The sequence below is a fragment of the Mixophyes fleayi genome, chromosome 2 (genome assembly GCF_038048845.1).
Source record: "Mixophyes fleayi isolate aMixFle1 chromosome 2, aMixFle1.hap1, whole genome shotgun sequence".
NCBI lineage: Eukaryota > Metazoa > Chordata > Amphibia > Anura > Limnodynastidae > Mixophyes > Mixophyes fleayi.
This window is the reverse complement of record NC_134403.1, coordinates 85,636,682-85,663,326: the sequence shown is the minus strand read 5'-3', so window position 1 is coordinate 85,663,326 and position 26,645 is coordinate 85,636,682. Positions and strand designations below refer to the sequence as shown.

The 26,645-nt window shown below is 41.3% G+C and overlaps 1 protein-coding gene across 49 annotated transcripts in view; it reads right to left on the bottom strand.

Moving 5' to 3' along the window:
- Positions 1–6,838: 6,838 nt before the first annotated feature.
- The window catches only part of NACA (nascent polypeptide associated complex subunit alpha), a 38,153-nt gene continuing 18,346 nt past the window's right edge, over positions 6,839–26,645 (bottom strand). For 42 of the 49 annotated variants that reach the window (XM_075199454.1, XM_075199465.1, XM_075199460.1 and 39 more), the window contains 11 exons: positions 26,470–26,526; positions 26,281–26,346; positions 26,095–26,163; positions 23,817–23,885; positions 18,235–22,128; positions 15,970–16,052; positions 15,760–15,837; positions 9,415–9,561; positions 8,863–8,991; positions 7,499–7,621; positions 6,839–6,962 (listed from right to left, as the gene is read on the bottom strand). In XM_075199454.1, the coding sequence (XP_075055555.1) occupies positions 6,948–6,962; positions 7,499–7,621; positions 8,863–8,991; positions 9,415–9,561; positions 15,760–15,837; positions 15,970–16,052; positions 18,235–22,128; positions 23,817–23,885; positions 26,095–26,163; positions 26,281–26,346; positions 26,470–26,526 (4,730 nt within the window). In that variant the 3' untranslated portion in view covers positions 6,839–6,947. Of the gene's footprint in view, positions 6,963–7,498; positions 7,622–8,862; positions 8,992–9,414; positions 9,562–15,759; positions 15,838–15,969; positions 16,053–18,234; positions 22,129–23,816; positions 23,886–24,879; positions 24,992–26,094; positions 26,164–26,280; positions 26,347–26,469; positions 26,527–26,645 lie in introns of those variants that run through there. The other 7 variants (XM_075199491.1, XM_075199497.1, XM_075199502.1 and 4 more) reach the window with 6 other exon arrangements.

Sequence of the window (26,645 nt, the reverse complement as noted above, 5' to 3'; positions counted from 1 at the left end):
AAGTTGATTGACAGCATGCCAGGGCAAATTGCAGAGGTCTTCAAAAAGAAGGATCAAGAGTGCAAATATTGACTCTTTGTATAAACTTAATGTAATTGTCAATTAAGGCCTTTGACACTTACGAAATGCTTGTAACTTTACTACAGTATATCATAGCAACATCTGACAAAATGGTCTAAAAACACTGAAGCAGCAAACTTTGTGAAAACCAATACTTGTGTCATTTTCAAAACTTTTGGTATGACTGTATGTTGAGATTTACATATATATATATATATATATATATATATATATATATATATATATATATATATACCGTCTGTAAATTTATTCCATTGAATTTATATGATTACATTATTGTACAAGTGATTCATAGATATAGATTATGTGAGGTTTGTGTAATTTGGCGTGGTTAAAGGGCTGCAAAGGCAACATCATAAGAGGAAAAGTATAAAGCTGCGTGTGGATAATGAGCGTATCTAGGAAGAGAATACGAAGATAGCGTGAGCAATTAAGGCATTACTGAAGGGGCTTTTTTACCCTGTCCTCTCCACACACCTCAATACCCTAACATGTAGAAATTCTAAAGATTCTTTGCTCAATCTTGTGGCTGGATAAGTGTCCGTTTTGGTCCTGCTCTGTCCATGAATTAGGAAGCAGTTTGGTAAGATGTCAGTACCAAAAGGAATTGTCATGATTTGCTGTAGGAATGCCTTCGAAACCCATAATTAACTGAGTGCAGCCACAAAGGGGTGTGCCTTGTGGATTACATATGTGGGGAATACTTTGTTGTAAATCGCTGTTTTGGTTCACAAACATTTGATGTTATTCTACAACAGTGCTGCATGGTTTTTTTTTGCTTGTTTATATAGTTTCATATGGATCGTCAATGAAAGAAGTTCATGTCAACATGGAATTATTAATCATTTGGACCCACAATAAAGTTGAACACCAAGGGCTAGATTTACTAAGCTGCGGGTTTGAAAAAGTGGGGATGTTGCCTATAGCAACCAATCAGATTCTAGCTTTCATTTATTTAGTACCTTCTTCAAAATGACAGCTAGAATCTGATTGGTTGCTATAGGCAACATCCCCACTTTTTCAAACCCGCAGCTTAGTAAATCTAGCCCCAAAAGTTTTTCAGACTGTTGTTCCTTTTTCTTTTCTGATTGATTTTCTTATTGTGAAATGCAGATATATTAGTGGTATGTAGAAGACTTTTGTGCTATATAGATTAGTGAGAGGGCCTTAAGTTTAAACTCATTTTATTTGTCTGTTGGCACCAGGGCCGGATTTACCGCTAGGCAACCTAGGCACCTGCCTAGGGCTTAGCAGTAGCAGCTCTCGGGGGGCCCAGCTGGGGGGGGACAAGAGGAAATAATAAATAAAATAAAAAAATCAGCCCCTCCCCCCCCCACACGGGGCTAGTGTGGTGGCTGGTCTCCTCCCTCCTCTGTGTGTCACATGGGACGTGCACCACATGACAGGTGCCGTCCCATGTGTGAAGGGGATGAAGACTCCACGGCTCCTAGATGGAAAAAGGTAAGTTGGGGGAGGGGTAGGGTAGTATATTGTGTGTCTGTGTGTATTATGTTTGTGTGAGGGGCCACTGTGCATATTATGTGTGTGTGAGGTGCCACTGTGTGCATGTATTATGTGTGTGTGAGGGGCCACTGTGTGTGAAGGGGGGGAACAAACTGATATCTTGCTTAAGGGCCCCATGAGGTGTAAATCCGGCTCTGGTTGGCACTTATACCTTAGGCAGTACATTCCTTACAATTAAAGTTTCTACAAACATAGTCTCCCTCAAACTACGTGTCACCTACTCTTGTTACTCTTCTTAAATTTTACTATAACTTCGCTTGGAAGTCTAACATAAAATATCTTGAAATATGAGGCTACGAGACCCATTGTAAAGAAGAGTTTACCCAGGTTCTCACTTCCATTAAGACTGGCCTATTCACCTGGTAAAGATTGAGACTATAATGGATAGGGAGGATAATAGTGATTAAAAGGACACTGCCAAGTCCTTTAACTCTTTTGAGACATTTCTGGTGCAAGCACCTAATTCCTTGGGTTCAAATACATAAATGGTTGGTACAATTCATTTGGAGGGATAACCCCCCGAAAAAACCCCCTAACATTTGCTGTCTTTAGTATTCATCCATAAACAGAGGTTCCACTCACATAAGATATCATTTGACTTCCCATCTAAGCCACATGTTTTGGGTCAGATTGATTTGGAGGCATCACTTAGTGGTGTATGTTCAATGGTCTCAGTTCTGGGCATAACCAATAAAAACAGATCATACTCACCCAGTTATTCTTGCAGAATTTTATTTTCCCTGACAAAACAAGTGAGTTGGGACAATAGCAGAAGAATTAGAATGAATATTGCACATAGATATGAGCTATGGGAAGCAGGACCCTTTGTATACCTCCAACATTAACACTTTAACTGGCTTACAAGAGAGGAAATATCCAGGCACTAACATTTTTTTTGAGGTGATCGATCATCGCATCCTCTTAAATAAAGGTATGATTTCTACTCTACAATATACTGTTGATACCAAACCCCTAAACATTAACAAAATTGGGAAATTGGCACTTGTCAGCCATGGATAAAATCACAGCTTATCTAAACAATAAAACTCAGAAACTTATCCATATTTGGGGAATTTTTTTCTGTTGCAAAACGAATAGTCCCCACGGTGGCTTTCTGATCTTATTTTATAAGTCAATGATTGTCAGACATCTCTTTTGATCAATTGACTCTATACCACAGTTCTACATTCCTGCTCTAACCCCCCCTTCACCCATACTAATAACAAGTTCAAAATAACTTGATTTATTAATACCACTCTTCTGAACTATTAGCAATGGAAAATGGTTATAGGGCTCTTAAACATGTATTTTTTTTGTACTTGTCTATAACCTGTAATTTACATGTAGTACCCCTGTGAACTAGAGTAATCATTTTATTCTCACATATTACAATGAAAAGAGATTAAAAAAGGCAGTGTATGAAAGCTACCATTCACTAGTATCCTGAACAAAAACAAAACATGTGAGCAAGTGGTCAAGCTGACCCAGTTGAGTATTTTATGCACGCATCTTGAACAGCTCTTATTTACTTGCTCAAAATAGTAAAGAACGTCTCCCATAAAGTGGCAGCGCTCAGAAATTTAACATCTAGTTTGTACACTTAATATTAGTCATCAGTTTTAATGAGATGTTTCAGATTTCTATATACTTGTTTAACGTTGGAAAAATCTTTAACACACCATTCAACTTCATTCTGTTATAGTGTGTTCCTAGGTTAAAACAGTTTCATTTACTGTTATAAATATGTCCACAAATTAATAACATTGTTAAAATAAAAATATGCCTGAAAAAATGAAACCATGTTCTTTCATGAATAAGCCTAATAGTCCCATATGCACTCTCATAATATAGCGATTTGTTTAGAAATAAGTAAATGTAAACTATTAGGCGACAGACAATTTATTAAATGTTTTGCTTCCATTGCTAGCAAGGAGGAAATCCTTGTTGGAAGCAAGCACAGACCTGCCAATCAGTGGTGAAACTCAACACCATTACTAAATCTTTCCCTTAGGGGTAGATTAAAAACAAAAAAAAAAAACCTTCTAAAAAGCAAAGGTGGAGGTGTTGTCCATTTCAAACAATCAGATTCTTTCATTTTTTTTAGTACTACATAAATGAAAGCTAGATTGGTATTGGATCCTCCTCCATTCTAGATTGAAGACGACTATACACAATAAAATATGAATTCCTCTGTCATGCAAAGGTCAGTAAATTTTAAAAATTATTGCCTAAAATTTCCCACTTAGAGCTCATATGGACCCCAAGAAGCTAAATATGAATATCAGAGTGGGGAATTATTGTACCTGCTGCCATGTATTAAGCCAAGAAAAGGGAAACTATATACTTAAAAATTATTTGGTGAATAGCTAAATGTATAAATTAGTAGTAATGGGAGATTTTTTTTTTTTTTTTTTTTTTTTTAAAGTCACCATATACAGAATTACATAAAATTTGAAAAAAAAGTGGGCCTGCAGAACAAATGACATTATGCACTAATTATTGCACAATTAAGCCTAATCATTTTGAAGGCCTTTAAAGAATATTGAAAGCAAAATACTTAGGTGAGTTTTTTATTCTACAGTATAATTTATCTAACAATGTATTCAACGATTCACATTGGCTGTTGTGCACAATACTAGCTTTTGAGCGTTTCATTGGCTGGAATAAACATAACTGTTGCTGGGTCCTTCTCCCTTTCGATGCTGCAAGAAATGTATGGCCCCCAAGAGGAATTTCAGTTACTGCAACTTTTGGGACCACCTACATAAATGTTTAGGAGAGTTTTTATGTTTCTGCTGCCGGAGGTGTGGTTGTGCCACATTGAGAGCATGTTTAGAAAGCAATGGGGTACGTGTATTGCCACTTACCCTGTTGGTAAGAGCACATGGCAATGCAGAGCAGCAGCAAGAGGAACACTGCACATATAGGCCTAGTACTTTGTCTCTAGTTCCATGTCAGGAGTCCTAAAAATTGGAGATGAGGAGTGCCAGAGGCTTATGCAATAGAGCAAGACAGGTGCTACTGAATACGAGACAATTCTACTGGGAATGCTCCTGAAAGTCAGTCGATTTGGGAGATCTAAAGAGAAGATCCCTGGATGAGACCCAGGAGAAAAAAAAACAAAAACACAAATGGTTGGCAACCTGGATAAATGGAGATATACACGTTCTAAAGCTCTAACTGGTGCATCCCCTTGCAATACCTGCAAACTTTAATGATCTTATTTTAAACAGTAAGATTTATTTATTGGTTAGTTATTGAACATTCAACATGCATATTCCCACATGCATTTAAAACATATTTCTTCCCATTCTTTACAAACTCCATCATACATCTTCTTCTTACTTCATTCTGCCACTGAGATAAATCTGTGCCTCAATCTTTTCCTCCAACATGTCCACTTCACATTACAGGAATGCACCAGTTCAAACGTATAGAAATCCAAACAGGTTTTTACAAACTGCAGCATGATTAGCTACCAGCTTGACCAGGAGTACTTACTTGCCTGTTGTGACAGTTCCATTGCCGTCAGCGCATTTCATCACAAAAGAGAACCATTACTCACAGAAATCACCTGGACCAAAACTTTTCAAATGCAAAAAAATGTTTATTTAAAAAAAGGTAATAAAAACAAACCATCAGGTCTGTTAAAAGCTTTACTAGTTGCCCACCACAAAAGTGAGGCACTCCATCAGAATAGCTCACTAAATGCCACTTTTTTTTTTGGGTGTGAAACCAAGTTGGGCTGTTGACAAACTCACTGGTCCATTTTCTTTAATGATTGACCCCTGATCATATTCAATCACAGGTTCAAACTCATCAATTATAATCTGTAAGCTGTCTCCTTTCAATTTCCATCTTTTCATGTACTGGCTATCCTAGTCAAACTTTGCTTCATCCTTCACCTTACATTCTGTTTATGTCCCTTCCTTGATCACCTTCTGCTGCCTTTGAAGCAGTAGACCATTACCTTTTTTTTTTTTTTTGTAAAAATCATGTGCCAATTTGCCTTGGTTCGTATGCCACATATCCTACCACCCCCCCTCACCCCCCTTAACCTTTTTCTATGCTTTCCACCACTCAATTTTCCATCAAAAACTTGGTACTTAATTTGTACTGCACCTTTTATCAGTTTTGTTATGGTATTTACCTGTACAAATTGTATTTTAGCTGCATCACTTGTAGTCTTTTTACATTTGTTGTGCTTTTATTACCTCATATGTTGCATAACATGAACTAATTTGTAATCTGCAATTTCATTACTTGTGGAATTGGAGTGGGATTCTAGTAGGATTCTTGCATCCATTTAGGAGCACTAACGTGGCAGCATCACTTAAAATAAATTGTATGGCCTCAGTTATCATTTGCTTCTCTAGATTAGTGGTTTAAACATTCTGCCTGTAGTTTGTCGTCTTCATTGGAGGTTATTATTTAAATATGTCCCTTCCAGGACCCCCTTACCTTAAGTCAGCTCACCAAAATCATGTTCTCCACCCCCTCCCAAGAAGCATCTGTACAGATATGACAGGACTTTAGATTGCAGTATGCGCTTGCTCATTGCTTCATGTAACCCCTTCAGATGTGCTATACATCGGGAGCATATTAAATTAGGAAGAGTGGTCCTTTGGCCTGTACAAAACAGTCTACAATACTATATACATTCTGCTGTACTAGGCACCATTACCACGTGTTGTGCTCATTTAAACCATTGGTAGGCTTTAGGTTAAGTGTATGTCTGCACGGTATGGTGACCATATCCTGCCTTATACCCAGAACATAGAATAAGTGCCGAAGAGTTCTAACAATTACTTTATCGTAAACTCCACAACACACTTAGTGAAAGCTGTGTACAGTGCGAGATATGTGTCTTCACATTGATAAAGAGAACCCCTGTGACATCATGATGGATTTCAATTTGGTAAAGGAAGTAGCTGAAGCTGCAGGAGACACCCATCTCTGATCTCTTCTTCCCATCAGCACGTAAACATCTAGTATAGTAGCTGCTATCTCTGCTGTCCGATGCAGGTAACACAATCTATTAAGTCCAGCATTAGGGAACACCGTCTTTCTTGTGTAAAATTAATGTGGGTACATAAAAAGGATTAAAAATTTTCTCCCCTTACCCAAAGCACCACATATGTAAAATGTGGTGCGGTCACAAAGCCTAAGTGTTTTTGAGGTTAGAGCATCTTCAATAGTCCTTGCTTTAAAAACACAAATTTCAAGAAGTAAATCACCAACAATAAGCCACAACTTTATTAAATCAATAGAAATAGTATAAATCTCAATTCCAGCTGCACCGACCCAAGAGCATGACGAAAGCAGATCACTCCGAGGGAAACTCACATCGTCAACTCCTACGAAGGAAGAAAAATATTGTTACAAGATAGAATAATGTATTAGCGAGATGCAAAGTTTGAATTGTGACATTACCACTCCTACAGAAATTATGAACACAGTTAATGCAGACCTGGGCACATGGGGCAGGTAATTGGCCCTATAGCATGCAGGTTTTTGCTTGAAAACATAAGCATCTTGTTGACTGATGCCCGGAGGCAGACTAAATGACTGCCCTCAGTCATATCATGGCAAGTTATGTGGAAAATGATTGTCAAGAGTGTGATGTTCTTCGTTTTTAAATCATTCTGAACAACTGTTCAATGCAGTGAAAATCCCCCCCCCCCCCCCCCCAACACACACACCACCTCTACTTACTCCCAAAATATCACCGCCAGGGTGACAAAAGGAAAGCCCCCAGGTGTAGCAAGTACTCTGCCCCTACTTATAGGTCACTTACATGTAAAGACCAAAAACAAACCCAATATATCTGTGTGTGACATTCTGGATGATCTTTAGACATACACATTTTAGCCTTATAACCGTTAGCACTTACCATGATGGCGTTTACTATGTCGTTGCTGTTGTTCTTAAGAGCGCGCACAGCCTTCGCCCGGGACACATTAGCCTGTGACATTACAAGCTCAATGTCCTTTACTTCCACTCCAGTCTCGTCAACCTGAGAGCAAAAATAAAATGATAAAAGGGTTATATACTTGCAGACACAAAGGGGTAACAAATGTTAAGCGTATACAATTGTAAAACAGCATTCAGAACTTGACAATGCCGCTCTTTACTGCAAGTCATTTGCTGAAATATCTACAGTGACAAAAGGTTTAATTTAATTTGTTTCCCAATAGGTCAGTAATAAAAGTAATAAAAGATAAGGGGTTCTTTCAACATGTCATGTTTGTACTTTGATACATTTGAGATGTGTAGATATATATACACACACACTGTCCGCTTGCTACATTATCCTTCCACGGCCTATAGGAGGATGTGCTTACGCGCAAATACTATACTGCGGGTCAAGTGAGATTATGGGGGACATTTATGAAAACTGTTCTATAGGTAACTGTAGAGAAAGGTTGTGTTGCCCACTGCAACAAGATCACAACTTTAATTTTTTTAAGCTGTACAACAAGAATGACGGGGGAAAAAAAATAATAATATAAGTGACCTGATTGGCTGCTATGGACAACTCCTTTTCTATAGTTACCTCTACAACGGTATTCAAACATCCAGGTATTACCCAGGACAAAGCTCATAACTGGGTACAATAAAGGAGTAAACCTAATAAAAATCACTGGTTGATGTACAGCTACCAACATCATGGCAGTAGCAGTTTGTGTATATAAGCTCACTGTTGAAGAGTAGCCTTATTATCCTAAACATTCCACTGCATGTTCGTAGAATACAAATGCACACCCCTGACCACACACTACCAGTGATAACAACCTGTTGCATCATTTTACAGCCCTCTAACATTCAAAATGGACGCACGTTACCCGTAATCTCCGTTATGTGTTAAGACAATACATTCCCCAAAGACACATACACCTATCTGTAACATGTCAGCAGGCACTTTAAAGATAAACAAGTGTTTCCAGCTATAAGAAACAAATCTAACAATAAAGCAGGAAAGAGCAGAGGGCTGCCCTTTATCCATCACTGTGCTATGCTGTACACTGCCATGATGGTCTGCTACAGGTGTAACCAATGATCAAAGTGGAAATTTAATAGTAGGGAAAGTGATAAGTGAATGCAATTCGATAGTGTTACAATGAAAGCAGTAGGAGTTGTGGCAACAAGAGCATGGAACATTTTAGTGTTGCACTTTCATTTCCCTCCCCCAATATGCAATCCCTAATTATAGGGTACACCCCAGCTTTCGAAACAGATACCCAGAGGAGATCTCACCTCTTCCTCTTCGCTCTCCTCCTGTACTGTGGGAGTCTGTGTGTTTTCCTGTATGTTCGATACGGCTTCTCCCTGTACCTTGAATTTTTCGGCTGCTGCCAGCTGGGCTTGTTGTGAGAGATCTTCAATCTATAAAAAGCAGGAAGGTAGCATAGAATAAAATTACATTTCTTAAAATCTAGCTTGAACCAGTGCATTATATTTGAATAATGGCAGCAAACTTAAAGATATTAAGGGGCATATTCAAATGTTAGTTTTTCCGCTGCGCGGAAAACTATTACCGTTAATACGGTAATAGGTAGCTGGATTTCAGCTCGCGGCTCAGGGAGCTGCGAGCTGAAATCCAGCGAGAAAATTACCGTATTAACGGTTTTTACGCGCACTATTACCGTAGTAACGATAATAGTGCGACGAGCGTGAGATTTTGGGCGTTTCCGCCGACAATTGAATATGCCCCTAATAATCTTATAAATGCTGACAAGAAAATAACACCACGAAGCAGCAATAAAGCCATGAAACCCAGAAAAATAGATCTCCTGTGGCATCACACACCTTGGCCTCTCCAAAGACAATGTAAGTGTCCGATGCCGGGCTCTTGTAGACGTCTGGCTTTGTAATGACAAACAGAATGTTTTTGGATTTTCGGATAGTGACTCTTGTGACTCCAGTGACCTGGCGAAGCCCCAGCTTTGACATAGCCTGAAACGCAATGGAGAAATATTTTAACATTCTATGATTTAAATGCAAAAATGGCACTATCATGTTGTCTATTAAGTTTTGTATTTTCATTCAATCATTGCATAAAAAAATGGACTTAATAGGATTTTGAATTGAAACCTTTATTCATCCGAAAACGCATTTCATAGGACTAATGATTATGTCATTAGTATCATAACTAGCTATAGTTTTTCATTAACTACTGTGTTTCATTTGAGACAGTAGCAGATATAAGTGGCAGATCCTAAACATAACGGTGGTGTCAGATGCGTTTCTAAACTTAGAAAAGCACTGCACTATGCAGCCCATGTACAAACACGCTTGTCCATTCAATTAGACTTGTTGATCCCTCTAACCCGAGCACTTTAAGCACTGCAGATAGAAACGCTTGTCCAACTGCAATATGAATAGCTATTACGGACCACAACCTTTGTATTGATTATAGAAAGGCTTCAACCAAAGTTGTTGTACATTTATAAAAACAAAACAGTGGATGTCAAAAAATTATAATGAAAGCATAGGTAGGTTCTCATTTCATATCCTATTCTTGTAAAAAAAAAAAAAAAAAATGGTCAAAAAGAGGATTTATGTACTTACGTTAAATCCGTTTCTCCGATTCCGTCTGCGGGACACGGCTTACCATGGGTTGTGGAGGGAGCTTGGGGAGTTGGCACCTAACTAGTTAACTTTTAGTACTGCCGACAGACCCCTCCCCTCTACAATCCCCCTGCCTCTTCCTTTTCCTATCAGTTAATTAAAAAGCCCCAAGGAGAAAGGTCAATCAACCAAGAGCATACAGAGGAAAAGCAGAAGGGAGGGATCGCAGTGTCCCCCAGACGGAATCAGAGAAACGGATTTAACGTAAGTACATAAATCCTCTTTTCTCTTTCATCCAGTCTGGGGGACACTGCTTACCATGGGGACGTTCTAAAGCAGCCCCTTAAGGGTGGGACTACTCTGAAAATCCCGCTCGTAAAGCACTACGAGCGAAATTTGCATCCGCGGATGCAAATACATTAAACTGGTAAAAATTTGTAAAGGTGTGGACAGAGGACCAGGTGGCTGCCCTGCAAAGCCGGTCTGCAGAAGCCCCATTTCTAGCTGCCCACGACGCCCCTATCGATCTGGTGGAATGGGCCTTAAGTCCCTCCGGCACAGGACGGTTAGTCTTTATGTAAGCTTGCTTGATGGTTGACGTAATCCATCTTGCAATGGACTGTTTTTTGAGGCTGGCCAGCCTCTCTTATTAGCATCATAAAGGACAAACAGAGAATCAGTACGTCTAATCTGAGAAGTTCTTTTGACATAAATGCGGAGAGCCCTTAACCACGTCTAACTTTTCCATAGGACTGTTGATCCGAATGGGAAGTAGATGAGAAGACCGGAACTACAATTTCCTGGTTAAGATGGAAAGCCGAAATTACTTTTGGAACGAAGGAAGGGAGGGTTTTTAACACCGCTCTGTCCTCGTGGAAAACCAGGTATGGTTCCCGACAAGACAGAGCTCCTAATTCCGAAACCCTACGTGCAGAGGCAATAGCCAAAAGAAAAAGGACCTTCCAGGTCAACCACTTCAAATCTGAAACAAGTAATGGCTCAAAAGGAGGCCCTTTAAGCATATCCAGTACCAGGTTGAGATCCCATGGTGCTGTAGGCGGAACATAGGAGGCTGAATATGCAAGACTCCCTGGAGGAAAGTCCTAATATCTGGTAAATTCGCTAATTTCAGGTGAAAAAATACTGAAAGTGCCGATACCTGGACTTTTAGGGAACCTAACCGAAGCCCTGCTTCTAGGCCATCCTTCTGGCTCGCATCATAGTGTTCACTACGCTGGAGGAAAAACCTCTAGCCCTCCAGAGGCTGGCTTCAACAGCCATGCCGTTAAACTGAGCTGAGGTAAATTCTGGTGTCGGAAGGGACCTTGCAGAAGAAGGTCGTCTCGAGACGGAAGACGGAAACCCTGTCCTTCCGCCATAGAGATTATGTCCGCGTACCAGACTCGGCGCGGCCATGAGGGAGCTATTAGAATTACTGGCAGACCGCCCTGCCTTACTCGTCTGAGTACGCAAGGAAGCATGGGAATCGGAGGAAACAGGTATCCAAACCAGAACTCCCATGACATCGTCATAACGTCCACTGCCACCGCTAAGGGGTCTCTTGCCCTTGCGCAAAACCTTTCTGTTGTGTCTGGAGGCCATGAGATCTATGTCCGGAAGACCCCACCTCTGAACCAGAGACTGGAAAACTTCCGGATGGAGTGACCACTCCCCCGGCATCATCTGGTTTCGACTTAGGTAGTCCGCCTCCCAATTTCTTATTCCTGGAATGTATACTGCCGATATTGCTGGAACATATTGTTCTGCCCAAACCAAAATTTGAGCTGTGCACTCCTGGTTCCTCCTTGCCTGTTGACATATGCCACGGCCGTGGCATTGTCGGACTGAACTCTGACTGGGTGGCCCTGGAGGAGGGACTGGGCCCCCCGGAGCGCCAAAAGACTAGCCTTCAACTCCAGCACGTTTATTGATAGGGCTGATTCCTGAACCGACCAAAGTCCCTGGAGCCAGAGGTGCAGGATTACTGCCCCCCAACCTTTCAGGCTGGCGTCCGTCGTGGCTATGATCCATGGCCATCGAGCGAAGGATCTGCCCACTGTCATGTGATCCTGAATCAGCCACCACTGAAGCGATTCTCTCATCCCTGGAGATAGAGAGATCCTCTGGAGATCCAAACGTAGGTGGGATCCTGACCATTTTGTTAATAGATCCCACTGAAAACATCGAGAATGGGCTCGACCGAAGGGGATGGTCTCGAATGAGGCCACCATCTTTCCCAACAGCCGCATGCACAAGTGCATTGAGGGGCTGGGAGAAGACAAGACCTGAGTTGTTATACTCTGAATAGAACTGATCTTCTCGACAGGCAGGAACACCTTTTGCTGGCTGGTGTCCATAATGAGCCCTAGGAAAACCATGCGTTGACACGGAACCATCTGGGATTTCCTTACGTTTATTAGCCATCCAAGGCCCTCGAGAACCGCCAAGGTGAGGGATAAGTGATGACGTAAGCAATTCTCTGTGGAGAATTTGATGAGCAGGTCGCCCAAATAAGGCACGACCTGAATTCCTTGAAGGTGAAGACATGCTGCCATAACTGACATGATCTTCGTGAAAACCCTCGGAGCTGTTGAGAAGCCGAAGAGGAGGGCCCGAAACTGATAGTGGGAGGATCCCACCGAGAATCTTAGGAAAGACTGATGGTGGATCCAAATCGGAATGTGGAGGTATGCGTCCTTTAGGTCTATGGACGCCATAGACTGATCCTTCTCTAAGCCGTTCATCACCGACCTTAGGGACTCCATCCGAAAATTGTCCACCCATAAGTGCACACTGAGGCCCTTTAAGTTTAGGATGGGTCGAAAGGAGCCATCCGGCTTCTTGACCAGAAACAGGTTTGAATAAAACCCCTGTCCTTTCTGGTAATCTGGGACCCTGCAGATAACTATTTGAGAAAGAAGAGAGGCGACACAATCCTATATTGCCTGACTTCTTGAAGGATCTCGGGGTAGCGGAGTTATGAAGAAACGATGTGGAACCGGGCCCAGCAGGTCTATCCTGTACCCCTCTGATATAATGCCCCGAATCAAAGGATCTTGGGAGGATGCTGCCCACTGTTCCTGAAACAACGACAGACGTCCCCCCACTGGTGCCCCCTCTAAAACAGAGTGGCCGTCAGGACGCAGGCTTCTCCTGGGTCTTAGAGGCCTGGCGCCTAGCTGTAAATGAGGATCTCCCCCTGGCAGAGGAGCCTCAAGAATTGGGCTGTCTGCCTCTAAAGGAATGTCCTCTAGGTAAGGAGGTCCCCCGAAAGGGCTGACGAAATGAGCTGACCCGAGGGTTTCGGCTCCTGCTAGGGAATACTGGCAAGGAAGAGCTTTTACCCCCCGTTGCCTGGGAGATCAGGGTATCCAATTCCGGGCCGAACAAACCTGCTGCAGAAAAAGGAATGGTTTCCACTGACTTTTTTGATTCCGCATCTCCTTCCCAGTATTTCAGCCATAACGTTCTTCTTGCCGAAATAGACGCAGCCTGAATAGAAGAGGATACAGCCGCTGTGTTCTGGGCCGCCTCATAAAGGTACCCCGATGCCTCCTTCAAATGCAAAGCCAGGGGAAGTAAATCAGAGTCCTGCAAGGCCTCTGCCAGCTGGTCTGCCCATGCTTCCATGGCTCTAGCCACCCAAGCTGAAGCAAATGTGGGCCTAAAGGAAGAACCAGCAGCCGCAAATATAGATTTCAGCTGGGATTCCACTCTGCGGTCATTGACATCCAGCAGAGATGCAGAACCTGGAGCTGGAAGTAAAGTGTGCTTGGCCAATAGGGCTATTAGAATATCCACTTTTGGAAAACTCTCCCAGCGAACCACATCTTCCTCCTGCAATGGATACAGGGAAGAGAACCTTTTGGGAACAGAGAACCTCTTATCAGGCTGTTTCCAGGCTACTTCTGCAATATCCTTCTAAGTTCTACGGAAGGGGGAAAACGGATAGCCTTTCTTTTGGCCTTCTTGAATAGACTTCTGTCTCTAGGAGTAGTATCCTCCGGTTCTGGGAGGTCCAATGCTTGTCTTATTGCTAAAACCAAATCATTAAAAAATTGGATTTTAGAGCTTTCTTCATGTCCCAAAGGTTGAACCTGGTCAGGATCAGAATTAATTTCCCCCTCTTCCTCTGAAAACTCCTGAGTCTGAAAACACCATTAGGGTATTATCAGATATAGGCCTCCTTCTTTTAGCAGGCGGAATGTTTGGGGATTCAAGTAACTGGTTTAGTTTATCCAAACACTTTATAAATGCTGCAGACTATGCCGGTTCTATGGGAACAGGGGCTTGGGCTGTATGAGAAGAGAAAGGTCCTGGTATAGACATTCCAATAGAACCTGTGTAACAGGGAGGCCCCACTGAGTACTAGTATTATTAGCCACCGAAGTAGCCACAGTAGATAGCAATTGATTAGATTGAAAAACCATCTGTGCTAAAGAGGAAACTGACTGTGTCAGGGAGGTCACCCAGGCCGGTTCCTCAGTAAGTGGGGCTGAAATATGCTGGGCCTGCGCAGGGGGGACCCCTGCCTCGCAGACAGAGCAGAGCACCAATGGGTCCTTCTGCCCACAAGGTAATTTTACATTACATTACAAGGTAATTTTACATTACATTTAGAACATGTAAAATATTTTGCAATAGGGCCCTTTCCCTTATCTGACATTTCTTAATAAAGGAAGGCACACCAAACACAGACTTAAATTGTTAAATTTAGCTGAATAGAGAGAGATATAAATGTGTGGAGAGAAAAATGTAAAACTACAACTCATCCGACAGGGTAGTGCCTGCGTTGCCCTGCTGTGAGTGTGTTCTCTATATTAGAACACACTCCAGCTCTGCCACCTGTAGAAAAAAATTAAAAGAATAAAATAAAAGTTAAAAATTACCTACAGTACTAAAACACTGCCCAACTCCATGGGCACCGAAAAAAAACTGACAGGAAGAGGAAGAGGCAGGGGGATTGTAGAGGGGAGGGGTCTGTCGGCAGTACTAAAAGTTAACTAGTTAGGTGCCAACTCCCCAAGCTCCCTCCACAACCCATGGTAAGCAGTGTCCCCCAGACTGGATGAAAGAGAAATTATATTTACAGCAAATAGTGTTGCCATTTCATTCATACACATGTATAAATGAATAGTTAACCGTTTCCCAAACAGTTGAATGGTGGTAATTTATTTTCCTCTGAGATTTTTGTTCATCAGTGCACAGATGCGATATCATCTCAAAACAAATGAACATGTATACAATGCACACATTTAATTTTGTGGTAAACTTGTGGGGTTACACTAATTATCTGAAAGTAGTTTTCGAAACAATAATGAAAAAGAATTCCATATATAAACATCCCATATAATAAACCTCTTTAAGGCAATAATCTACTAGTCGGCTTGGAAGTTCTCTCTCAAGTTTCTAAGAGTAGTCTAAATTGACTTTTTTGCAGATTTCTAAACTTATGCAATATACCTACACTAATTTATACAAATTGACTAATCTGAAAACTAATCACATTGGGCACTAGTTAGGTGCTAAAGAACCAGAAGTTAGAATGTTTTCAGCATATGCGTTATAATGAGCACACACTACCTTTCTCGCTTTCTTTTCACTCCTGCTCTGTTTTGCTTTGCTGACAGGTTCCTCGTCTATCTCTGCTGCTGCTGCAAGCTGTTAAGAAAAACAATCAAACAGAATTAAGTGAAAAGTGTTTGCACACACTGAATACACTATACAAGCAGAATACTGAACGAATGTACAGCATTTCAGAAGCAGATATATACATTTGAAATATGATCTTACCTGTGCTTGCTGTGTGGAAGTTAGTGTGGAATCCTGTTCCAACTCTGGAGGAGAATCATCACTGTCAGATTCTGTTCCTGAACCTAACAAATAAAGCATCAACATATTAATCTTATGACATGCCCAGGATTCTGGTCCATGGAAGCCAGGTTCTACTGTTGCAACCAACCTACATGGCAAAGAGGGGGAAGACAGAGTTTTAACATTGCAATACAATCTATGCAAATTAAGTGTGGACAGCATATAAACCAGACAGACAACTTTTGTACAGGTTTATTAAAAAGGAAAATCCCCCACATAAATAAAAAGCACAAATACACAACATGCGCTCCACTACATGAACAAATACCAACAATTCCACAGCCTTCAGTAGTGGGAACATTATATGCAATCTTTACTGAATTTTAAGAAGACTTGTCACAAAGTCCCCCCACCCCTCGAACCTGTTAACACAGGAGACTTATTTTAGCATGCTCTCTATGCACTGTACTCGTGGGTCTGGCATCCTGCAGACAACACAGCAGGGATAGCTATAAGCACAGAATGGCCACCCCGAAACAAATCCTTTACGATTCACCTTCTACATAGAACTACCTAGATTACAATTATGCACATTCCAAAACCAGCTTTCTCTATATCAAACAGCTTTCCCGCTGTCCCAGGAGGGAGCAAAGCACATATAAAGCACACTAGGATTTAATGCTCTTCCAGGTGAATTAGGGAATTTTCTTTTTGCTAACTAAATAGTGAACAAGGCACAAAAATATCAGAGACCCAGTTTACAACAGGTCCTCTTCGCAGCATAAAGGCTTTGTATTACAAGATGTCAAACAATACTTTCCTTATAAGATCTCTTTAATGAGCATGTTCAATACAGAAAAACACTAATGTGTTCTTTGAAGAGCTCTTCTTGCTAAATGCAACAAGGATAAATCCATGTCCATCGTCATAAAAGAAAAATGGTGTTCAAAAGCAGTGAAACCATGTTGACACTTAACATTGAATGGGTAAAGGCGCACACTAAGTACTCAGACTGTGCTACTTGCGTGCAAGGCTTAAGCCTTGGAACAGTTAAAGAGTAACACTATTGTTGGGTAGATGGAAAGACAATGCTCAAAAAATGCTTATGTGGCACAGTTCTGGGAAGGGAGTCCGAAAACTTAAGATAGGCATTTATTCTACCATTTCTTACTTGCATGAAGAGGTTTAGTTCTGCTGGAGTCTACATTTGCCATTTCATTTCAATTGAAGTGGTTCAAAGTGAAGGGAATATTAATGCAAATATATTTAACAAACTGTGGTCTCTGCAGAATGACATGATCATGCTTTACAGGTCACTTCTAGTAGAAGTTTATTTTCCACATGGAATACAAATTAAGTATACTTTTTTTTAACAATCTAAAACTAGGCGATGTGCATTTCCTATCAATAGTCTGACTATAGCATCTATGGCTAACTAATGAGAATATAGAGGTACTCAAAAAATAACAAAGAAACATGGAACATTTTTGTGCCAATGGACACAACATACATGAACAAAGACATCCATGCAACAAACACATCCACTTACTCATTGTACCCATGTCCGCAACTAAAATATTTGTTAGCACTAAATAACAAAGGTTAAATGTTGAGTTGTTTTCCTTCCAGTACAGACAATAAGGTTAACATATAGGTAAAACATGGACTAGCTTTTTTTTTGCTTTTTCTCCCTTCTTTAAATGCGGACGACAAAACTTTTTGGGGATAATATTTATACAAACAAAGTACATTTGGATACCTAGAAAAACTCGACTTAGAAAATGTCCATATACTTAAGTAATTGCATTGTAATTAAATTTCCTTTTTGAGAGGAAAAAATTAACTGCTGTAAATAAAATATTACAAATTAGAAGCACATTAAGTTACTGTAGGCTACCAATACACGTGAAAAAATAAAGACTTTCTAAAACCCTTTCCCATATCAGCAGGTAAACAAAAATCTAAGATCTAAAGCATTTAAAAGTACTGAGTATAAGTTTGCAAAATAAATATTCTGTAAAATATTTTTTCTTCAATCTACTCCACTTATCCCATTTATAACTGCAATGCAATTGGCAGACTAAATGGAAAGAAAACTACCCACATTTCTAATTAAAAAACAAACAAAGAAACATTTAGAATAAATAGTAAGGTTAGTTGAATCATAAATGGCATTAAAGTGGTAACCTTAAGCCTTCACACCATGCACTGCAACAAAGTAACGGGAAAAACCAAGTAAGATACCCTTGTCGTTCTTCAGCACGGGCTCCTTCACAGGAGGAGCTACAGGAGGTTTGGGAGAAATGAGGTCCACCTCAATAGGCTGGAAGACTGTCTCCTCAACAGGCACCTCTGCAGGAATTAGAGGTGGCATTTCCTCCTCTTCAACAGCAACAGGTAGAGGTGCAGGTGGGGAAGGTAAGGTGGTTGTTTTGGAGGCAAGGGTTGGGGAAACAGAAGCAAGCGGAATAGAAAGGACAGGTTCCATGGCAAGCAAAGCAGGAGGAGTTAGCTCTTTTGCAGGACTTGGTATATCTAGCTCTGGTGTAGGCTGCGGAGGAGAGATCTGAGAGATGTTCTCAGCTTTATTAGCTAGAAGGGGAGAAGAAGACAGGTTAGGAGCTGTAGAGAAAGAAACGTCTGTAGATAGAATTAAGTCACTGCTTATAACTGGAGCAGCAGAAGCAGGCATAAGTAGGGAAGTGGCACAAATCATCATTAGGGAGTTCGGTTGCATAGATTCTTCTTTACAAGTAGAAGATTGAAGTGAAATCACATCAGCAGTCAATGAAACAGAGGAGTCAACGTGCTTTGGCTCAGAATAATACGTACTGGTAACAGATGTCTCATGCTGACATAGGTGGTCAATCATAAGTGGGGATTGCAGGTGTGGATTAGTTTCATTAGAGTGCACAAACTGCTTTTGCACAAAAGGAAGAGAAACAGATTCATTATTTAAATTCTCACAAGTAACATGCAGCATATCCTCAAGGACAGTTAATTTTATATCAGTTTTGGGTCCTTCAGACATTTCTTCTTCAGTTTTCGGAGAGGTTAAACCTCTGGGCTCTACAGTCTGCAGATCATTTTTTAATAAAGTTTCACTAAAAGGAGTCTCCAGAATCTCCATTGTTTCACCAACAGAAAGTGACACAGCATCATATTTATCAAGAGACTGAGAAGCAGGGACTTGTGCCTTTTCAGTGGGAGCTACTTCTGAAGCAGACACAAACTGTGAAACATGTTCCCGGAAGGAATCCGCAGGCACCACCTCAGAGCTCATCATAGGTACAACCTCAGTTGTAACCTCCCCAAGACCACTTCCAAAGGATATAGCCTCCGCTTCAGACGAAGCCTCCGAGTCAGCAGAAAGAGCCTTAGTTTCCAAGAGAACCTCAGAGACACTTCCAATCACAACCTCCTTAGAGCCCTCAGCTGGTGGCTCCTCTGAGGCAGCTGTAACCACACCACTCAAAGGCGACTCTCCTAAGCTATACACAACTACATCCTCCACAAATGGCAACTCCAAGCTAGCTAGAAGCGCTTTAGCTTCCACTATGGTGTCAGACACACTTCCCTCAGCAGTCAGCAGTTCTGAACTGTTTTCATCTACATCCCCTGTATGTGATGTCTCAGAGCCGATTAGTGCTTTAGCTTCAAGCTGAGTGTCAAAAACACTTTTAATCACTGTCGCTTGAGTCCCCCCTGCAAACGGCAGCTCTGACACCCCCTCTACCACTGACATTGAGTCATCTGCATTCATAATCTCCACAGACTGTACCTCAGAGTCATCCACAACTACATCCTCTACAGGTAGTGTCTCCAAGTTGGTCACAAGTGCTTTAGCTTCTAGAAGAGTCTCAGACACACTAGTTATCACTAGCTCCTGAGACCTCTCTGCAGGGGGCCCCACAGATCTTTCCCCCAACATACCCTGTGCGGAAGGCTCCTCTACCGGTGGTGCATCTAAGCTTTCCGCAGCTGCATCCTCTTTAGGAAATGCCTCAAAGCTGGTTGCAAGTGCCTTAGCTTCCAGTGCAGTTGCAGAAACACTTGCGATCGTGAAATCTAAAGAACCCTCAGCCGGCGCCGCTTCGGGCCCTCCCCCTACTGCATCCTCAGCCGGCGTCGCTTCGGGCCCTCCCCCTACTGCATCCTCAGCCGGCGTCGCTTCGGGCCCTCCCCCTACTGCATCCTCAGCCGGCGTCGCTTCGGGCCCTCCCCCTACTGCATCCTCAGCCGGCGTCGCTTCGGGCCCTCCCCCTACTGCATCCTCAGCCGGCGTCGATTCGGGCCCTCCCCCTACTGCATCCTCAGCCGGCGTCGATTCAGGCCCTCCCCCTACTGCATCCTCAGCCGGCGTCGCTTCGGGCCCTCCCCCTACTGCATCCTCAGCCGGCGTCGCTTCGGGCCCTCCCCCTACTGCATCCTCAGCCGGCGTCGCTTCGGGCCCTCCCCCTACTGCATCCTCAGCCGGCGTCGCTTCGGGCCCTCCCCCTACTGCATCCTCAGCCGGCGTCGCTTCGGGCCCTCCCCCTACTGCATCCTCAGCCGGCGTCGCTTCGGGCCCTCCCCCTACTGCATCCTCAGCCGGCGTCGCTTCGGGCCCTCCCCCTACTGCATCCTCAGCCGGCGTCGCTTCGGGCCCTCCCCCTACTGCATCCTCAGCCGGCGTCGCTTCGGGCCCTCCCCCTACTGCATCCCCAGCCTGCATCGAAATAGAACAGTTATCCCTCACTATATCCTCCGCAAGCAAAAGCTCAGAACTATCTGCAACTACATATTCTACAAGTTGGGTCTCCAAGCCGGTCTCAGGGTCCTTTGCCTTAAAAGGAGTCTCGGCAACACTTACAATCATAACCTCCGGAGACAACTCCATAAGCGACGCCTCAAAGTTGCCCCCTACCACATCATCAGAGCCAGTCGCAAGTGCTTTAGCTTCTAGTGGAATCTCCGAGACACTTATAATCACTGCCTCCTGAGACACCTCTGCAGGCAACACCTCTAAGCCTTTCCAGAGCAGGGATGGCTCAGAGCAGTCTCCATCCAAACCCTCCACAGGTTGCATCACCTCTTCAGGAAGCACCTCAGGGTTGCCTATCAACAACTCTGCCTCAGAGGCAAAATCTGAGGCAGTGCCCAGGATGTTCTTCAGGGGAACCACACGCAGGTCTGCAACCAAGTGCTCACCAGCAGAAACAGTCAGTAACTGTGTCACCTTCATGTGACCCGCGTCTGAGGCAGGCACAAAGGCTTTGTTAGCCGCTGAGTGCAGTCCTTTTTCAGTATCTAATTCTACAGTAGACTGTGCCTGTGAAGAAACCAGCATCAAAGATGCCTTTTCCTGGAAAGCTAAACCTTGGATAGCCTCGGAAACCAGGTATTCCTCAGCTACACAAATGGGTGAATCAATGACATCAGGTTCTCTTTCATCAGGAAGAATATTAGAAGCATCAACATTCAATTCATTCATGGGAACTTCAGAATTGTCCTCAAGTAACCTTTTTTCTTCAGTATTTTCATGAAGTGTATTCACTTTAGGTACCATTTTATTGGTCTCTGGTGGATCTACAACAAAATTTACTTCAAAGTGATCACAGGTAGGGCAGACCTGAAAATTATCAATAGCATTTGATTCAATATTTTGCAAGTCATCAGAAGCAACAGCTGTAAGAATATTTTCATTGTGTGTGGTCTCAACAGATTCCACATCTGTAATACAATATTGATTACAAACATGATCAATTATGTCACTTGGTGCAGACTTTGAGTCGCCAGATTCTGCATCATCAACTGCTTCAGTAAGAGGTGTAGGAATCTCCCACTCAGATTTAAAACTGGCTCTTTCAACAACCAGACTGTCAGGTAACTCAATGATTTTAATCTGCTTAAAGTCTTTTGATGCAGGTGTCACATCTGCTGAAATAAAATTTGTCTTGGAGGTTTGTTGAGCAACTGAAGTCCCTTCAGAATCACTGACAAGTGGGGCATCTACTACATCTGCCACATAAACATCTTCCCACAGTGGATCGATCAGGTTAGAAGCAAGCAGTTCAGAGGGACTTTCCATCTGAGGCTGGCAGACAGCACTATGAACTACAGCATCAGCTTTTAAAACCAGTGAAACAGAAAAGCAAGCTAAAGGAAGAATAGAGTCAAATCCACAAGCAGGAAAAAAAATTGGGAAGGAAGAGTTATTCATATCCATGCTAAATATGAAAAAACACATTAACAGTCCTCCACTTCTTTTCATGCAACTCTCAAATTAGCTTTAAGTCTCTGTGGGAACACATTAAAAATAAACTGTCTATATGCTCCGTTTGCACCTCTCGATACCTTACATATATGTATATTTTCTAACTCATGCTCCCTCAAGTAGAATTTTATATTGTCATGTATGCCTGGCTCAACCGACCATTCTACGTCCAGTTATGCTTTATCTACTTTTGTAAAATTGACTAAAAAAAATGTTTTTTTCAGCAAAAAAATAAACAACTAAAGATAGGAGGTGTAAAACTTTAGAAAGCTTCCCCTTTCTAATGATAAAATACATTAATACTCCACTCCGCGTCTACTATGACGGCCTTGCTTCAGACAGGCTGAGCAAGAGCAGAAGCCCTTTCCTTCACCATGAACTTCCCATTGAATCATAAGTTGAATCAGAAGGGACACCGACAAAACCCCTGCCTGTATAAAACTAGCAATCGTAAGAGAGAAACGAGGTGCTGAATCAGAACACAAGTATGACTTTACATCATTTTACCTGAATGAACTTAATCCAATACTGCATTTAAAGTTTTCAGTGGAAAACGTATAAAGCATATTGAAAGGCACAGCAGATAAGGCCAAAACTGCTGATAAGAGGTGGGGGGGAGGAAATCCCAATCTGTTACATAGAATACAACTTATTGTATGGTCTTTCTGGTATTTTACAGAGAAATGTAATAATTTATTTCCTTATACATGCCCTCTTCAACTTTTACACAAAAAAAACAATGCTTTCTTTTATAGCAGGAACAGTTGTTTTGTTGGCTTGGGAAACTACCCAAAGCGCTCCTGTCCTCTCTGCATTGCAAAAGAAATATTCAGAGAAACTGTAGAACTTATTTACTGACAAAAACTACAAGTAACAATAAAGCTATTAAGTTATCACTACTAGCAATGTTAGTACACCGACCAGATAACATTTTACAATGCACATATTCCTGTAGAGACCAACTGTAATGCTTTTGGCTAACACATTTACAAAGGGGATTGACAATTGTAGCACATGAAAAGGATGAATTTGATGGGATATTTCGGATGCTAACTGTTTAAAAGTTAATTATTGCAGCCTCAGATTTTTATTTTTTTTCTAAGTACCTGACAGATAGTGGCTGAATCCGGGTAACATATAAGACTATACATTTCTGGAAAGTTATATATACTTTTACACTTCTTGCTGACAACCAGGTGATGGAAGAGACAGATTTGTATTGCATAGGCAATATATGTTAAATAGAGAATGATCTTAAGGATGAATTAACTTGATGCTTCACAATCAACAGCCATATTTTACATAAAGTAGTTATAAGAGACACCTCATTGGTCAACCACCACTGTGCATTCTGCTAGTCTAGACTGGGTAATAAGCAAACCAAAGCCCATTAGTATATTACTGATTCAACATGCAACACACTAAAAGCTTGTAACACTCACCAACAATTTCATATTAAATACATGGTGGAAAAAACAACCAAGCAAAAAATAGTACAGAAAATAATGGGCTTTATTAGTAAAAAAAAAAAAAAGGAGGCGCAAATATAAACCATGTAATTATAGGATACCTGAAGTCTGCACATCAGAAACAGGGACCTCAGGTGCTGCAAAAGCAGCAGCAGAAATAGCAACTGGAGCTGAGGAAAGAGCGAGACTTGTTACTCTCCATTATCTCAAGCAATCTTGAGAAAGACCTGAGAGTCCCATATAATTATGCACTGTAAATCTATATAGAAAATAGTAGGTGTATAATTCTATATTTAAATAGCTTATGAAGCTACTTAACAGTACTAGTACCATGCAATGAACACACAGAGGAAGGTCTCAGAGGTTGCACTATAATACTGCTCTGCAAGTACATAGTCAAACAGCAAATTAGCCATGAGTATAATGAACATGCTTTTTATCTGTTTACCATAGTGGGCAAATGCATTTGTGGAAATGAGTATTTTTAATTCTCTGAAAAGGAGAGGAGCAATTCCACAGAACCAACCTAGGAACTATGCAAAGAACATTGTAGAGACACCAGGGGAACAGGGTTTGTATTTGGTGTGTAACTATTAAATTTAGCTCCATGTGAAACACTTCATAACAATCCAGAAAACAAAACAAAACAAAAAAACAATTCTGGAATCAGCAATCCGTGAGAGGAAAGTATTAAAGATTATTTTCATGGTTCAAACAATGGAGTCATACGTTGTTTTTTAGATTTTTTTCAAATCCGGATTGTGTCAAGAATTTGTAGTCTCAAGGCACTGCAAACCTGTAAATTGTACAGAGATTCCCACTCATAACAAGAGTGCTTGAATCAAGATGTGCCAATACATCATAATGTTTAATCAAGTCAAAATAAATAAGTTATATGAAATCCAATTATGCACCAGTACTATTGCACACAAAAAAATGCAGCATGTTTTTCCACATTTCAGGCATGAAATCATATAGTCTACACCTGGGGGTAAATGTATCAAGCCGAGAGTTTTCCGGCAGGTTTGAAAAACCAATCAGATTCTAGTTATCATTAATTTAATACATTCTACTAAATGATAGCTAGAATCTGATTGGTTGCTATAGGCAACAGCTCCACTTTTCAAACCCGCAGGAAAAGTCTCAGCTTGATGATACACTTACCCCCTGGAGTCTTGGAATCCGCAATAGGCACTGCAGAATTATCAGTAGGTTGTGTCTTTGAAGCGAAGGGAGAAATAAGCTCTTTGGTCAACCACATCACAAGTGTCCAGTAGCTGGATCTGCCTGTAGATTTAATCAAGTTGTTTTGTCTGAATGACTGCCAAACAGATCAATTTGACAACACAAGTGGGTGGCCAAATTGGACAGACCCTAGCATTCAGAAGGAAGGGTCACACAAGGTCCAGCCAGTGTAGCCCTCCAATGATAACATGCAGATGCAAATTCCAGTCACAAGTTGTGTGTGTGAATATGTATAAAAATAAATATATATATATATATATACACATTTTTTTTAAAAACACCACCACACATGCTGCGATTGATCAAGCTACTAAGACTCTTCAGATCAGGTGATTGATAGGAGTTTGCAGTCACAATATCTGAAGGTATAGAGTTTATAAGTCAGCAACACACAAAGTGAATAATTTGGAAGAAATTCTATATTTAGATACAAAATAAAGGCGACCTGCCCCAATGAAAAGGGTTTCAATTGTGCAAAAAAAAAATGGCATGCTAAACCCACAATCAGCTTACTGCAATAATACAGCAAAATGGCACAATGACAAGTGAGCTTCACATTATACAGATTAGCGTAAAAGTTTTGCAATCACACTATCTGGAGCTACAGAATGGAAAACCGGAAGAAAGCATGTGGTCTTCGTTCTTGGGAGCCACAATAAAAAATATAAATGTATAGGCTACTTCATGAATTCTGATAAAACTAGTGCTGGCCAGAAAGACTGCACCTTGGCATAGTTGTAGACCTGATATCTCTAGTGGAAACGATCAGCAAGTTCATGCAGTAAATACCTGAATCACTAAATACAACGGGCTTAGCAAGTGCTTTAGTGAAAAGCGTGTGTCTTTGGTGCTAAACAATTAACTATAGTAGGTGTAAATGCTTAAATAAAATTGAAAACCAGCATTTACTCAGTTTTAAGGGTGATGTCACAATATTGATAACCGTAAAAAGAGAAAGAAAAAATACACAACCTGAACATAACTGTTGGTATCAAAATATCAAACACTACAGTAGGGCTTGGACAACTGCAGAAGGCCATTCCACATAATGTATGTGAAGCAGTGGTAGCTGGTACAACCCTTCATTACATCCATATAATGGAGATTACCAAGCAGGTCATGCAGCCACAATACCTGAGGCTTTGGAATCAGCAACAGAAACTTTAGGGGCATCAGTGGGTGAAGTTTTTTTCTTTTTCTGGGCTAAAATAAGTAAATATTTAGTGCATTGATCCTGATACATGGGATATAAAACTGTCACATTAACATATATTAGTCCCTCATTACATCTATCACCAGCAATATAGAAGTTCTCAGTACCTGGAGCTTTGGAGACAGCAGCAGGAACTTTAGGGACATCAGCAGGTGGAAGCTTTGTCTTTGGGGCTAAATCAAATGTATAAATATGCTTATTGTATTACCAAATTCTACACAATTCTGTGTGTACCACTAAATTAATTGTAGGAAACTGGTACAATAACTTCCAATAAGCACATGCAATCATAGTACCTGGAGCTTCAGAAACAGCACCAGAGACATCAGTAGATGGGAGCTGAGTCTTTGAAACTAGAAAAGTAAATAGGCTCATTATATTGCATCACAAAACGTGTTTCCATTCCTATATTTTGGGTAAGTGCTAATGCCATGTTGCACTGGCACAAAGATTAATTCTCTGTTACTAAGAT